At 39.6% G+C, this 13960-nt stretch overlaps 1 protein-coding gene across 9 annotated transcripts in view; it reads left to right on the top strand.

Moving 5' to 3' along the window:
* LOC139949274 (uncharacterized) overlaps window positions 1–13960 on the top strand; it is a 47812-nt gene that overhangs the window by 28101 nt on the left and 5751 nt on the right. For 2 of the 9 annotated variants that reach the window (XM_071947671.1, XM_071947675.1), the window contains 4 exons: window positions 583–603; window positions 7086–7326; window positions 10917–11222; window positions 11967–12014. In XM_071947671.1, coding sequence (XP_071803772.1) covers window positions 583–603; window positions 7086–7326; window positions 10917–11222; window positions 11967–12014 — 616 coding nt within the window. Of the gene's footprint in view, window positions 1–582; window positions 604–735; window positions 751–7085; window positions 7327–10916; window positions 11223–11966; window positions 12015–13960 lie in introns of all 9 variants that reach the window. The other 7 variants (XM_071947672.1, XM_071947676.1, XM_071947673.1 and 4 more) reach the window with 5 other exon arrangements.

Genomic DNA, 13960 nt, shown 5'->3' on the forward strand with positions numbered 1-13960 from the left:
TGCGGAGCCCAGGAAGTGACGTGCTGAAAATAATTGTGTCTGTTTTCCTGTGAAAACTGTTTTCTAAAGTCAGTTTTCCTGTGGAGATTTATGTAATTTTCCAGATATCCTTTTCCGGTGGAAATCATTTTTTCAGATTTCTTTTTCCTGAGAAAATAATTGTCCAATAACTAATCCTAAATTCTGTTTTCCCGTGAAAATAAAATTCTGAAGTCCATTTTTCTGAGAAAATAAGTTTCCAAAATTATTTTCACTGAAAAAAGACATTTGAATAAATACTTCCACAGGAAAACGGAATTTTAGAAAAATGATTTCATGGGGAAAAAAAAGATTTGAAAATTATTTTCTCTGTAAAATGTATTTCAAAAAATTATTTTTACTAGAAAACAAGTAATTTGAAGGTTGTTTTCTCTGGAAAATGAAATCCAGAAAATTATTCCACGGAAACTCTGCGGGAAAACAGACAAATTTATTTTCAGCATTTCACCTCCAGGCTCTGTAAAATATGTCACTTCTGTGATAATAAAAATATGTCTTGATGATAGAACTGTTATTTTTCAAACTCTGAAATCTATTAAACAGGGTAAGAAAGTCCAAAGTCAGGTAAGATTTTGCGTGATTCGCAAATCATCAGCGCTAAAGCCATTGTCAAACATCTAGCACCATTTTGACATTTTCCAACCATATTTTTTCTCTCTTCCAAAACAACAAAATGCTTCCTCATAAAAATTCCAGGCCTTGGAATGGATAGTAAGTTTAGTCACTGCAGTTTCTTTTAATATTGTAGATGTTTTGTGTTCCCCCAACTTATGTACAATTTACCCTTTTAGTAACCCAAAATTAGCAATAATTGCAGCAAATCTGGGAAAAAATTGGAAAGAAGCTGATTTCAACTGATAATGGAAGGTATGGGTGTCGGTTACCACCAAAAAAAAGTAAGGACCAATTAGGGTTGGGGAAATCGTTTCCCCGGGGAGTAATTAAAACCCGGGGGTTAATTACCCAAAATTTACCCAAAGTATGTTGTGTTTGGTATCAAATGAAAGGAAATTTAATTTTAAACCAAGTATGTGATGTTCATTTTGTCATTGTATCATCCTGTGAAAAGTTACGCTTGATTTAACATGAGGTGCTTGCTAACACAGGATCAACAAGGTCATTAAAACACATTCTAATGTTAAAACCTTAAAACTATTATTTTACATTACTTTGTGTTGATCAAAGTGTACCAAACTGTTTGAGGGTTCAAATTAACTTGGTTCAAGACATTTTAAGTGGATATTACTGGTACTGACAAGCCAAACGTGACAGAAAGCCCATTAAAGACCCTTTTTACACACATTTTAGTCCAAACGGCTTGAATGGCAGTTTCCTCTACATCGCTCAGTTATTCAGTGTCTGTAACATCAAAATGTCCGCAGCACACCCTACATGCAAACACACATGACATGCCAGCTTTTATGCTGCTACATTTCATGGTTTGGTACTGCATCTCCCCTACATTGCAGTTGCAGCAAATTGTTGTTAAAAGATTTCTTGGGTGATACTCCGACAAGCATCTTGAGAGTCCCAATTTATTGTTGGTATCCAACTCCCAGCCTCTTCCAAGGGGCTCAAAGAGAGGTTTTGAGATGCTTCAACATCACAACTTGGAGGTGTTCACGAAGGGAGTGTTGTGCTGTGGCATTTGGTGTTGGTGGTAAACGATCAGGATCTATTTTTTCCTTGGCTGCTTGCTTTTGGCAACCTTGCCAGGACGTAATGTGGTCAGTGCATGTCAATGCATTGTCACATAGCTAACTTCGAAGAACGTCCCAGTAGTATCATGAAGGCACCTCCATGGTAGTATGCGGTAGTTAACATCCGGAGGCAGTGAGGGAAGCTGAAGAGAGAGTTTAAAGTGGATGAAGACATTTTTTGCATGGCTTTTCTAAGAAAATAAAGCATTTTGAGGATCTTCAGAGTTGTTGCTGGCCAGATCGGTTCCCTGAAGGAAGAACCACAGCAGGTATGCTGACAGTTGGAGTGGACCAGACAACCCCTACCCAAGAAAGCACTCCCCTCGTAACCCGACATCTCAACATCGATAGGATAGAGGAAACTGAAGATAAAAGTCAGAAAGATTTGAAGATCTTGACAGCTTTCTCAAAAGCATGTGACACCAGGGACGTCAGTCAAAAATCCCTTACACTGTAAAAAAAGAAGCTAGGGTGCCTGTTTAATCACCGTAAACTTTACGTGGAAGTTTTGTAAAATTGTGCCTTGAAGGGGTAGTTTACAAAACCTCCACAGTAAAATTTACGGTGCTTTACCTGGCAGCATAGGGCGCCAGGTAAAGAACCGTAAATTTTACGGTTTTTTTGTACAGTGTCAGAAGCAAGCTCACAACAGCGACCCAAGATGCCCCAAAGATGCACCCACAGACACACTAGCAGCTCAAGGGCCACCATGCCGGTAAATCAAATGGGCGGTTTACTGAAGAAGGAGTTTCGCATTATCAGCCAGTACGGTGAATCGGGTCACGATGAAACCTTGTTCCAGCATCTCAAAATTGCTGAGGGTAGAGAGATACATGTTGTTGGTTTAGCCGAGCAGAAGAAGAACACGGAAGTTGGTAGAGTGCAGGAGGTGAGTGCCGTCAAGACCAACCTGATGAAGCAGCTCAAACAAATTCAAGCTTGCTTGGCTGCTCTCAAAGCCACCTTAACCAAAACAGCAGAGAGGCCTAAATGCTCCAAAAACACTGCCCTCTCATGAATGGGGCTGTAACGACAAGCCAGTAAATGACCTGAATATGACCACTGCTTCACCTGTGGTAGCTCTAAGCACTTCAGGAGAGGCTGCAAACAGCGACAACCACCCCAACAGGCAGGAGACGGCAATGTGGCGAACGGAGGGGATGAGTAGCCGTCCTGACACCCAATCAATCTCAAGAAGTCCAATGTCCTCAACCCCAACCCAATTAACCAAAACCTCTATACACTCAGTGATGTCTCAGAGAGTGCTGCCCTCATGGCAATGTCAGCTCAGCAACTACCACAAGGTTTGAAACTGACCAACTTAGTTAATCTAGGAAGAAGACCAACCTAAGTCCTAGGCTTTGTGGGATACTGGTGCCCAGGTTTCCCTAGTGTCAACATCATGGCTCAACCAGAACATGTTCAACCAGTGACTGACTTGCTAGAGAACAGTACTCTGCTGAAAACGGCAGCAAATAATTCAACTCTTCCTTATGATGGCTTTGTTGAGATGGAATTTCAGCTACCAACAGGTTGCCATCGCCCCTGTTGGTTCCAGTGTTGGTAACAAGTGACCCATTCTTACCCAAATCACGGCTCCTACGTTCTGGAAGAGTTGTTACAAGATCCCAAGTAAACGTTTTTTTGAAGCTTTGCATGGTGTGAAGAATAAGGATGATAGTTAACTTGCAGGTTTAACAACACTTGTCAAGTTTCAAGTTAAATTTCTATTTATTTGAAACCAAACACAACATACTATTAAAGGTTCCAAAAGCAAGCAGCCAAGGGAAAAATAGATCCTGATCGCCTACCACCAGCACCAAACGCTACAGCACAACACTCCCTTCGTGTTCACCTCCAAGTAAGGGTATGACAGTATCTCAAAACCTCCATACTTGGGCCCCTTGAAAGAGGCTGCATGTGGAGTGTGCTGTGGACATTGCTCCAATGGAGCCAATATTACAGACACTGAAAAATGAGCAATGTAGAGGAACTTTGCTATTCAAGCCGTGGTGGCCCTTTAATGTGTTTAGGGTCTTAATGAGCTTTCTGTCACGTTTGGCTTGTCAGTACCAGTAGTATCCACTTAAAATGTCTTGAACCAAGTTAATTTGAACCCTCAAACAGTTTGGTACACTTTGATCAACACAAAGTAATGTAAAATAATAGTTTTAAGGTTTTTACATTAGAATGTATGTATGACCTTGTTGATCCTGTGTTAGCAAACGCCTTATCTTAAATCAAGTGTAACTTTTCACAGGATGATAAAATGACAAAAAGAACATCACATACTTGGTTTAAAATTAAATTTCCTTTCATTTGATACCAAACACAACATACTTTGGGTAAATTTGGGGTAATTAACCCCCAGGTTTTAATTACCCCCCGGGGAAACGATTTCCCCAACCCCAATTGGTCCTTACTTTTTTTTGGTGGTAACTGACACCCATACCTTCCATTATCAGTTGAAATTAGCTTCTTTCCAATTTTTTCCCAGATGAATCCTAATATAGGGATACTATTTACCCCAAGGTGTTTTTGCTTTGACCCCTCCCAAACTTCCAAAATCCCACACCAACAGACCCCTGTACTGACGATGTTACAGTTTGTTTACCACATTGCTTAGTGCTGTAACTGGGTACAGCATTTCTGACAGGTTTGCAGAGAGACAATGGTTTCCTGATCTTCTGCAAAATGGTAAAGAAACCGTGACCTCATCAGTACTGAGGTCGATTGATCTTAATTTAACACCAACAACTGGGTTAGATTCTCATGTGTGGCCTTAGCCAACCTTGCTGTGGTTGTTGTAGTGCTTCTAGCATGATGTTTTTTTGGCCCTCAAAACAATCACAAACTGTTAATGTTATACAAATAAATAGCCTGAAAGCGTTCAAAACCGAAACCTTGCACTCAATCAAATCCTCCTACTTTTTTCAAAGTGATAAGTACATGTATCATGCCTAAATGCTGAATCCATCAGACTCCAGATGGATTTCGGTTAACTTTTAGCCCCATGCTACATAGGCCAGTTGGTCTGGTTTTACCAAATCCATCAAATCAGGCAAATCAGGGTCGTTGGGTGAGTTTGACTCTCCATGATACTGATGAATACATCAAAATCAGGACAAAAATGCGAGGTGAATATTTGTTGGTCAACACCCATGCCAACCATGTGTTAGTTTGACTTGGCAGTACATCGAAATCAGCAATACAAGGTGAAGGCCTTTGAACACAATGACTTTGATCAGGGGCTTAAAATTTTTCTGGACTGCAGGCTCATGACTTGAAAAATGTCTTGTGTTTTTGTTTGAATGTTGACTTTCGGTCTTTTTTTGGGGGGTGTTACAAACAAATTTTGGTACATCGTTAACAATTCTGAGACACATGCGCTGCTGTCTTTCGGATTCTTAGCACACAAGAGGTTGTGGGAAACTCTCAGACCATTGGATCTAAGGGACTCAGTCAGGTCCACTCCACTGCCTGTATTATAGTATCATTTTGACTAATAGGCACCCACTACTAATTTTGTTTTAAGACTGTCAGTTTTGTCAAATCCATTCCTGAATTAGTTCCATGTAAAACGTGAAGCCCTTTTTACCCTCCTCCCCAGTCTTGTTGATCCCAATCCACCTGACAAAACCACCATAACAGTCTTGCTTGTTTATTTTGGGAGTCAGTTTTAGCATGTTGGCGTGTGGTGGCTTATTGTTTTAAAAGAGCACCGAACTAAAGCTTTGGTGTTTCTGATCAGCAGAGTGTGGGTTTGAGTCCTGATCGTGGCATTTGTATCCTTGAGTAATAATTTACCATAACTGCTTTGTGGTTTTGATGGAACATTAAGCCTCAGGTCTTGTGTACTACATGTAGGATTGATACTTGATAGTGCACATACAATCAAAGAACCAATAACACTTATTGTGGATGAGTAGGGGTTGACCCCAGTGTTTCTGGTTTACAGCAAGCACACTTGTTAATAGGGTTCATGTGGCTTGCCAGCTACAGTCATTCACTTACATGTATGAGACACCCTTGGTAGCATTACCAGAAATTTACGATATTAACAAAACGCGACTGTACAGTGTACATACCTTTGAGGTGACATGCCTCAAGTGTTTTGTTCCTTGTACACTATTGTAAGAGCTTTTTCCAAACCTACATGTACAGTATATGTAGGTTTGGGCTACAGCTTTGGCCTCGGCTCCATTTCCATTTTTGGATTTTTTTTTATTTTACATGGTTCAAATATCAAACCAAGCTCTGATGCTGGAGTCCAACTGAGGTTACTATCCTATAGAAATAATTCCTGCACTTTTTGTTGCCAGCTTCTCTATCTGCTTGTTTTGAAATGAAGATGTTTGACTTTGTCTATATGGTTTGTCTTTACGAATTGTTTTGCTAAGTAGTACTCCTTGCATGGGGTGTTTAGATGAATTTGATCTTGTAGTAAATGATGTGTGCACTGTAATGTAGTCTAGTACCCTGCTTGCAGCTGTGTTCAAGATACTGAGTAGAGAAAGTACAGCAATGCACCTTGCCACTACTGCATGTTCTGTCATAGGCCCTTTTATAAACCATGGCTTCGTCTTTGGATTCGTCTTGAGGCTCCGTTCTCTCTTCTGAAGCCCTGAGCACGTACATGTATATGCAAAGCACGTGCAATTGTCAAATCAACTGGCGGGGCCAAGCTAACCTGAGCCGAATCCAAAGCCGATGATTCGAAAAGGGAAATAGGCGCAAGCAATAGTCAGTTTTACTAATAGTTTGCAACACTGGTAGTTGGCCTCCTGTAGGCTGGTAGCAAATCAATACTTGCTCAGTTTAGGTACAATGTAGTATGTTTTTTTAAGAAAATGAAGTGGATTTAGAATTCACATTGTGAACAAAAAAAAATTATGTTTTTTTTTTAAGTTGAGTCTTTTTAATTTGAAATATTATTGTGTCAAGCATGAGGTCTCACTGTAGTAATTGTTAATCCAATTCAATGAAGAAATTGTTTTCATAAATAGATAAGATTTAAGAATTTTTGTAGTATTGAAAACAACAGATGTTTTAGAAAATAAGTATTCAAATTCAATTGTCTATTGCCTGTTTTTAAACTTTCGATAGAAGACATTGAAACATAACTTTGTAATTTTTATTTATTTATTTTTTTTTTTGGGGGGGGGTCGAGCTTTTACAGATACATGTAGTATGCATTTATATAGAAACTGTTTCCCCAATATAGACCCTTGGCTTGACAATTAAAAAATAAAACACATGTTTTCTTACTACTCGGATGGTTTTGCAGTTTTAACAAAAAAATTGTTGTTGAGAGACTTACACCTTTAAACGTTCATTTCTCAACAGTGGTGTGTACAGTGGAAAAGATGGACAGTCAGCCAGCCTAGACAATGGCCCCTTCCCCAATGGCCAAATCAGCGATGACCCCATGGACGACCCCATGATGGACCCCTTAACTCCCCCTCCCCCTAAGTCTGCTGACGCCATGATGAGAACCAACCAGCTGATGGTGAATGGAGATGGGAGACTGAGGAGCATCAGCAACCCTGATCAACAACAAAATGGTGTCAGTCCGAACATGCTACAGGTAGTAGACACTGGACAGTTACTTTGTCCTCGCATTAACACCTAGGGTCAAATTATAAGTAGAGCTGCTAAGGCACTATAAGTAGCTAAGCACAATACAAATGATGCTTACCAGACTAGGGTGGAAAGCAAAATATTTGACACTGCAGTTTTTTTAGAAATTTGAATAGCAGTCATCTGTTTGGTAACTAACGGTGTCCAGTATGAGGGTCAATGGTCCACCACAATATGCAGGACGTGTTTATAAAGGAAATTATTTACATGTAGGTCACAAATTCTTTAGTGTATATGTTTTGACATCACTTGTAATTGCGTCTGCACTGGTGTTCAGAATGAAGTAAAGCTATGTGTTGAGAGAGGTGCGACAACTTGTGATTGAGGTTGCTATTGCATTGGGTTGTGCTACATTTGGACAGTGAATGGCATCTAGCAACGTCTGACAACATAAAACTGGTCCCTCCATGCCACATCTCTCTCAAAACACAGCTCTGGATTGAACCAGAGCTGTGTATTGAGAGAGTTGCGACATGGAGGGACCACTTTTCTTTGGTCACGTGGTTGCTGGGCGCCATGTTGTCTCCAAATGCAGCACAACCCAATGGGCAGACTAGTCTGGCACCCCGTGTTCGCCCATGCGTTTCTTGGGAACAAAATGGCTTCTAATCGCAAGTTGTCGCAACTCTCCCAATATACGGCTCTGGATTGAACAAAGTAATGCTGCCCTCGTGGACAGTCTAGAACAAACCTTGAAGAAGAAGATGAACAAAATATTCCTCAAAGACAAGCACTTGCTGAAAGCAAACCAAGCTTCAGCCCTACAAGTATTGATCAGTTTGCAGCAAACTTTCTTTTCAATCACCATCATTAACTAAATGTTCATTCACAAATGCCTGAAATATCACAAATTTTACATGCATGTGAGCATGTATGGTAAAAACTTAAACGCAACCCATGATGCACTTTTCAACCTCTTCACTTAACAAATTAATATGAAAATTAGTTGACATTTTTGTTTGACAGTTTGACAGTATGACAGTTGGCATACACACATTCAATCCTTTGACATCTACTATGGCAGCTCAAACCAGGACTTCTTTAAGATTGTACAAAAATTACTTTCTTGGAGCTAGCCATATCAGCAGTCATTTTCGGGAATTCATTTTCCACATCCATTTCATCTATTGTATCACAGGGAATGCTATGCGCCACTCGGCTTGTATTTGTAAAAACGCTTGTGTACGATTGTCACCTTTTTATCAATGAGAATGCATTTCAAGTCTCTACTCGGCTTTTATGAAATTCAAACACTTAAGTATAAGTCGGCCGTGGCTGAGTGGTCTAGAGCTAGAGTGTGGGCTCAAATCCCTGTTGTGACAACTTCGTTCTTGGGTGATAAACTCAACTATAGTTGCTTCTCATCACCCAGGAGTAAATGAGTATCTGACAGGGTAGAGATAGTTGATGTGAATGATTAGTAAAATGTGTGCCCATTTGGCTTCCGGTGCTGCATACTCGTAAGGAGTTGAGATGGTTCAAGAATGCTGAAGGGCCAAAAAACAGGGGATAGTAACAGAGGTGGTAATTTGAGGTTAGCCTTAAGGTTTGTTGTGGTTTTCTAGGGTTATCCGGGTTAACCTCAAGTTACCATGAGTTGACACCAGTTACCTTGGGTTACCGTTTGTTCAATTCTGCATTTCTCTTTGTAGTGTAAGGTGCTTTGATACAAAATTTAAAGTGCTTAAAAGAGTTTAGTTTAGTTTTAAAATGCTCGCTTGCCCAAAAAACACTCACAGGCATGACAGGTGTACATTTTCATTTTTTTTCTTTTCTTTCTAACTCAACACATTATACATGCAAATCTTATTCCACACTGCATGCATGAAATCCACAGGGGCACATCTGCATACTACATGTACAAGACTAATACACAAATCATCTCTAATCCAATGATATAACGATTCTTGGAAGACATTGTGGTTTTGTTTCTAAAAAGCAGGCAAAACAGATGCTCACTTCTGTAGTTCATGCATTCAATGGGTCAATACTGGACAACCTGGCACACTTTCTGGCTCTGACGACACTATTCTTTCTGGATCTTAGACTGAAATTTCTTCCGGTAACAACATTTCAGCTAATCCTTTATTACTTACTGCTAAATCCATCGTAATCCAACAAGAGTTTACCCTGAAATTGTTCATAATTCAATTAAAGTTTTGACAATCAAACAAATATTACTGAAAAATTTCCAAATCCACTGGCGACAGTTGCGATGTTTTTAAAATCCGAACATCAGTATACCTGACGATGACTAGAGCAAGCTAGTCGAAGCGTTGAGACCAATTCAGAACTGACTCCGCGGCAGTACAGTTAATTACGATCCTATAAGCTAAAGTAGTAGTCCAGTCTATTTTCTATACCATCCGCCCTGGTAATAGTTAAAAAGCAGGACAGTTCAGAACTGAGAAGTTTACCGTACCTTTGATTATCTACTCCGCGACAGTAGAATAAAGCAATACAGTTCTCTAAGAACAACTCTACCTGGCAAGTAGATACACACATGGTGTTACCGCAAACCAAATATTATACATTGATACCTCACCATGCAATGCCTCAATCCTATATCAGTAGACCTCCTTGCATTGGCTGCCATCTTGGATGAGGAACAATGAAAACGAGCACACAACTCTATGAATGAATGAATGAAGGAAGGGATGAATGAATAGCTTGTCTGGTGTGCCAGTTTTATCAGCAATGGCAGCCAATGCAAGCTGTTATTGCCTAACTAAAAAAAAAAAGGAAAGGAAAAACAAAATAGTACTGCCAAGCTTCCAAATTCGAGTAAAGGTTCAAAAACCAAAGGCATACTGCCATCACATTTTAAAATTTAAGCTAGTGCAAACAGATGTAAATTTTGCATCAGGGATAACCAATGTTCTGTGTTTTTTGCCCTTACATCAATGTGTTACCAGTGCTGCCAAATACTTACCTAGAAGTTTGTCTCCATTTTGACGGAGTTGTTGTTTTTGGCCAGACATACTATCTGTATTGGAAATCTATAGGCTTGGGTTTTATAAGCTTCCTTAATCTTTTGGAATGTGATTGATTCAGGGTTACGTTTTTAAATAGGCGTCAGTGCTCATTAATTTTGTCCAGCTTTTATTGCACTGGCTTAGCTACTTTCCTGCAGTTGTTGACACAGACATTATGATACTTTGCAAATGCAATCTTTTTTTTTCTTTCTTTTTTATGAGCCTGTTTTCTTGATACGATAAAAAAGGAAGAAGCATTTGCAAACTTTGTTTCTTTTTTTTTCTTCGATCACACATTGTGTGTTTTATTTTAATTTTACGGTTGGGTCATTTTTTTATAGAGCATTTCTAAACTAAACAGTTAATGTAATGTTTAGCTTACAATCAGTGATTAGTGTTTAGATTAAGACTTGCTTCTTAGACTACTGACTCTTCCAGAATTTACCCCCAAACATAACCCATCTTATTCCACTGTAAAACCCGTCATGTTTTTTTTGTTCCCTCCTTTTTTTAATTTTGATTTATTGCATGAACCCCTTATCTCCTTCACCCTTCACACTAGCCATTGCAAGAAGTTGACATCCCTCCCCAGCACAACGCAACCGATGAACAGAAAATTGACAATATCACCGCCGCTGCGGTGCTTGAGAGCAGCCAGGCTGGCAACGAGCCAACAACCGAGGGTGCTGCGGCATTGTCCCTCGTAGACAAGCAGTCCCCCGGCGGCGCGGTGTTCTCTTTTGTTGGCTCGCCTGCCAACGAGGGTGCTATTCAGGTCACCGTAGGGAGTACACCTATTGAGTCTAACCCTGAAGACGTAGATAAAAGCATGGCCACTTCTACCACTCCCTCCCTTTCCAACATCGGGGTATGTCATTCTGTATTATTTTTGTACATTTTAGTTAACTTTTCATTTGCCCCATTTTTGTATTTGTACAACAAATATTGTTTTCCCAAAGTTTTTTTTCCATGTCTTGTTTTATTGTTTTCATGCTGCATTTTACTTTTTTTTTGCATTTGATGCTCGTTTGACAAACCTAACTTTTGCAATCACTAACGCTGCACTAAATGCATGCACTAAAATGCGCTGAACTTCTGTGGTCTAATCAAGTTCTGGAATTCATCCAAACCTAATTTGACAATATGGCAAAAGAATCGTGTTTGCTATCATAAGTTGCTGCTAATTTGTCATAAATGCGTGTGATTACCTCCCTATTTCAAGCTGTTAGCTTTATCATGATTACCAACTTTAACATGTTAACCAACTTAATAATTTTGTTGTTTTTTATGTTTTCATTACTTGTTTGTCTTGTTCTCCCCAAATACTTAAGGACCCCCCCCCCCCTCTCCCCAACCCTAAAAAGATTTGAAAGAAAAAAGGAATTGTTCACAATAAAATTAAAACAAAACAAAATTTTGCAAGTATGTCCAGGTAAATTATCTTCAACATTTCCCTGCACTATTTGTTGACCTGTTCGAAACATAAGGTGAAATTCAGTTGTGAAAGAAAAATTCCCCAATTTTCTTTACGGGGTTGGAAGGAGGGGGGAACCTTAATTATGTGATGTCATTGACTCACTACCGTTCTCCAAACCCCCTTTCTCTCATGCAGAGAGTTTCATCGGTAACCAGCTCCGGTTCAGCTGCCAGTAAACTAGAAGTAGGTAGTTGGTTCCCTGCTTGTACTAATTCAAAACGGATGCACTCGTAAAAGTATACACTCCAAAAGATTAAAAAGATATATACTGTATATCGGCAGCAAATGACTTCATGAACAAATGTTAGAAAAGAAAGAGTTATATTACACAGGAACAGTTACTTCAGATTCTGAACAGTAACTTTGAGATTCTTGCACAGGTAAATACTTCAGCCGATTCATTCTTCAAGCCAATGTGGTACATATGTTAATGTGACGGGGCTATTTTTGCAGTGAATGTTTCCGTGGAATTGAACACACAAGTCAACTATGTTATGCAAATTATTTGTTATGCAAATCCCATTTGCATTCGCAAGAAGTATGAACCGGGCTTCACTGAGTTGATCATATCATTTGACCTTTTAGCAACATGATGTAATTTGAGTTTGGCCCCTCCTGTAGAGGTCAGAGGAGGTTGCTTATTGGCCAGTCCTGTTGGACTCTGGGCCCAATTTAATCACTCTGCTTATCTCTGAATTCTGCGCTTATCATTACCATTCTCTGCTTGCAGGACAAGCATTGAATTTCCGTGCTACATGTACATGTAGCTGTGTAAGCAAAGAATGCCTGTAGTAACGTTGAGTAGGCAAGCACACAAGCCAAAATTCCCCGCTAACCTGTGAAATACGCTTGATGTAAGCGCGTCATTCTCTGCCTCTGCAAGTGTCAATTCTTTGCTTACGGTAAGCAGGGCATGAATCTGGGCCCTGTGCGTTTCCATTGTTTCATCATTGGTTCATCTTCAAGATGGCCGCTGAAGACATCAGTGCAAAGAAGGTCTTAATATTCTGATGTATTGTTTCTCATGTGCAATACTGACTGACTTGATTAAAAACTTGGGTTAATAGATGGGAGGATACATTTCATGATTGTGTGGGCGATCTGTGAGTGCCTCCATTTTGAATCAGTTCTAACAACTTGCGTTAATATTAGATTCATATATACCCCTTAGATATTGCCATATCCTTCATCCAAAATGTCTAAATGAGGTTTCAACATAGCAATAGAGTACAGAGAGTTATAAAATCCTACCCCATATGTAAAAACAAAATGTAATTTTATTTTTCAATTTTACCGTTTCAACATTTACAATATTCAAAGAAGGATAGATTTCTTTGAAGGTTACACTCCTCCTCAACTATCCTAAACTCTTCACACACCAACTGCATGATTTGTTTGAATCGGTTGTTCTAAGGACTGCCCTTGTGAACTTGGCCCAATTTCATAGAGCTGCTAAGCACAAAAAGTTTGCTTAGCATGAAATTTTTGCCTTTATAAAAACGGGATTTCCAACCAAATTTCTGTGTGGTTTCCAGGATAAGCAAACAACAGCTGAATACCAGTAACAGGCAATATATATGTTTTTCATTTTTTTATTATTTTTTTTTAATTTTTTTTATTGCAAGTCGCCAGACACACAAGGCCGGAAGGCCACTTGAAGGTGTGGGCTACAATGAATTTATTCCAGAGGCAGTTGCCACCTACTCATAGGGCTGAAACAGGGTTACCCCTTTTACAGTCCATACATGTACGGATGCCGGCTTGGGTATCATCAGTCCGAAGCCTGGGTAGAGCAGAAAGCACTACCTCCCCAATTTATTGAGTTACCTTATGGTGTTGGGTTTCGTTGGAGTGAGGTTGCATCCAAGTAAATCACTCGAGGGAGTGGGGTGGACTTTAATATTGTGATTCTAACCCTTGTTGAAGCTAACTCTCTGTACTACTTGGTAAGCTGAAACCTTTTTGACAACCCATGACAGTAGTAAAAGGCACTGTGAGAAACGGCTCCCTCTGAAGTAATGTTGTTTTTGAGAAAGCGATAATTTCTCACTCGAACATTAAAGACACCTGACACTATTGGTAATTGTCAATGACCAGTCTTCTCACTTGGTGTATCTAAACATAATTAT

Source organism: Asterias amurensis, chromosome 16, assembly GCF_032118995.1.
Source record: "Asterias amurensis chromosome 16, ASM3211899v1".
NCBI lineage: Eukaryota > Metazoa > Echinodermata > Asteroidea > Forcipulatida > Asteriidae > Asterias > Asterias amurensis.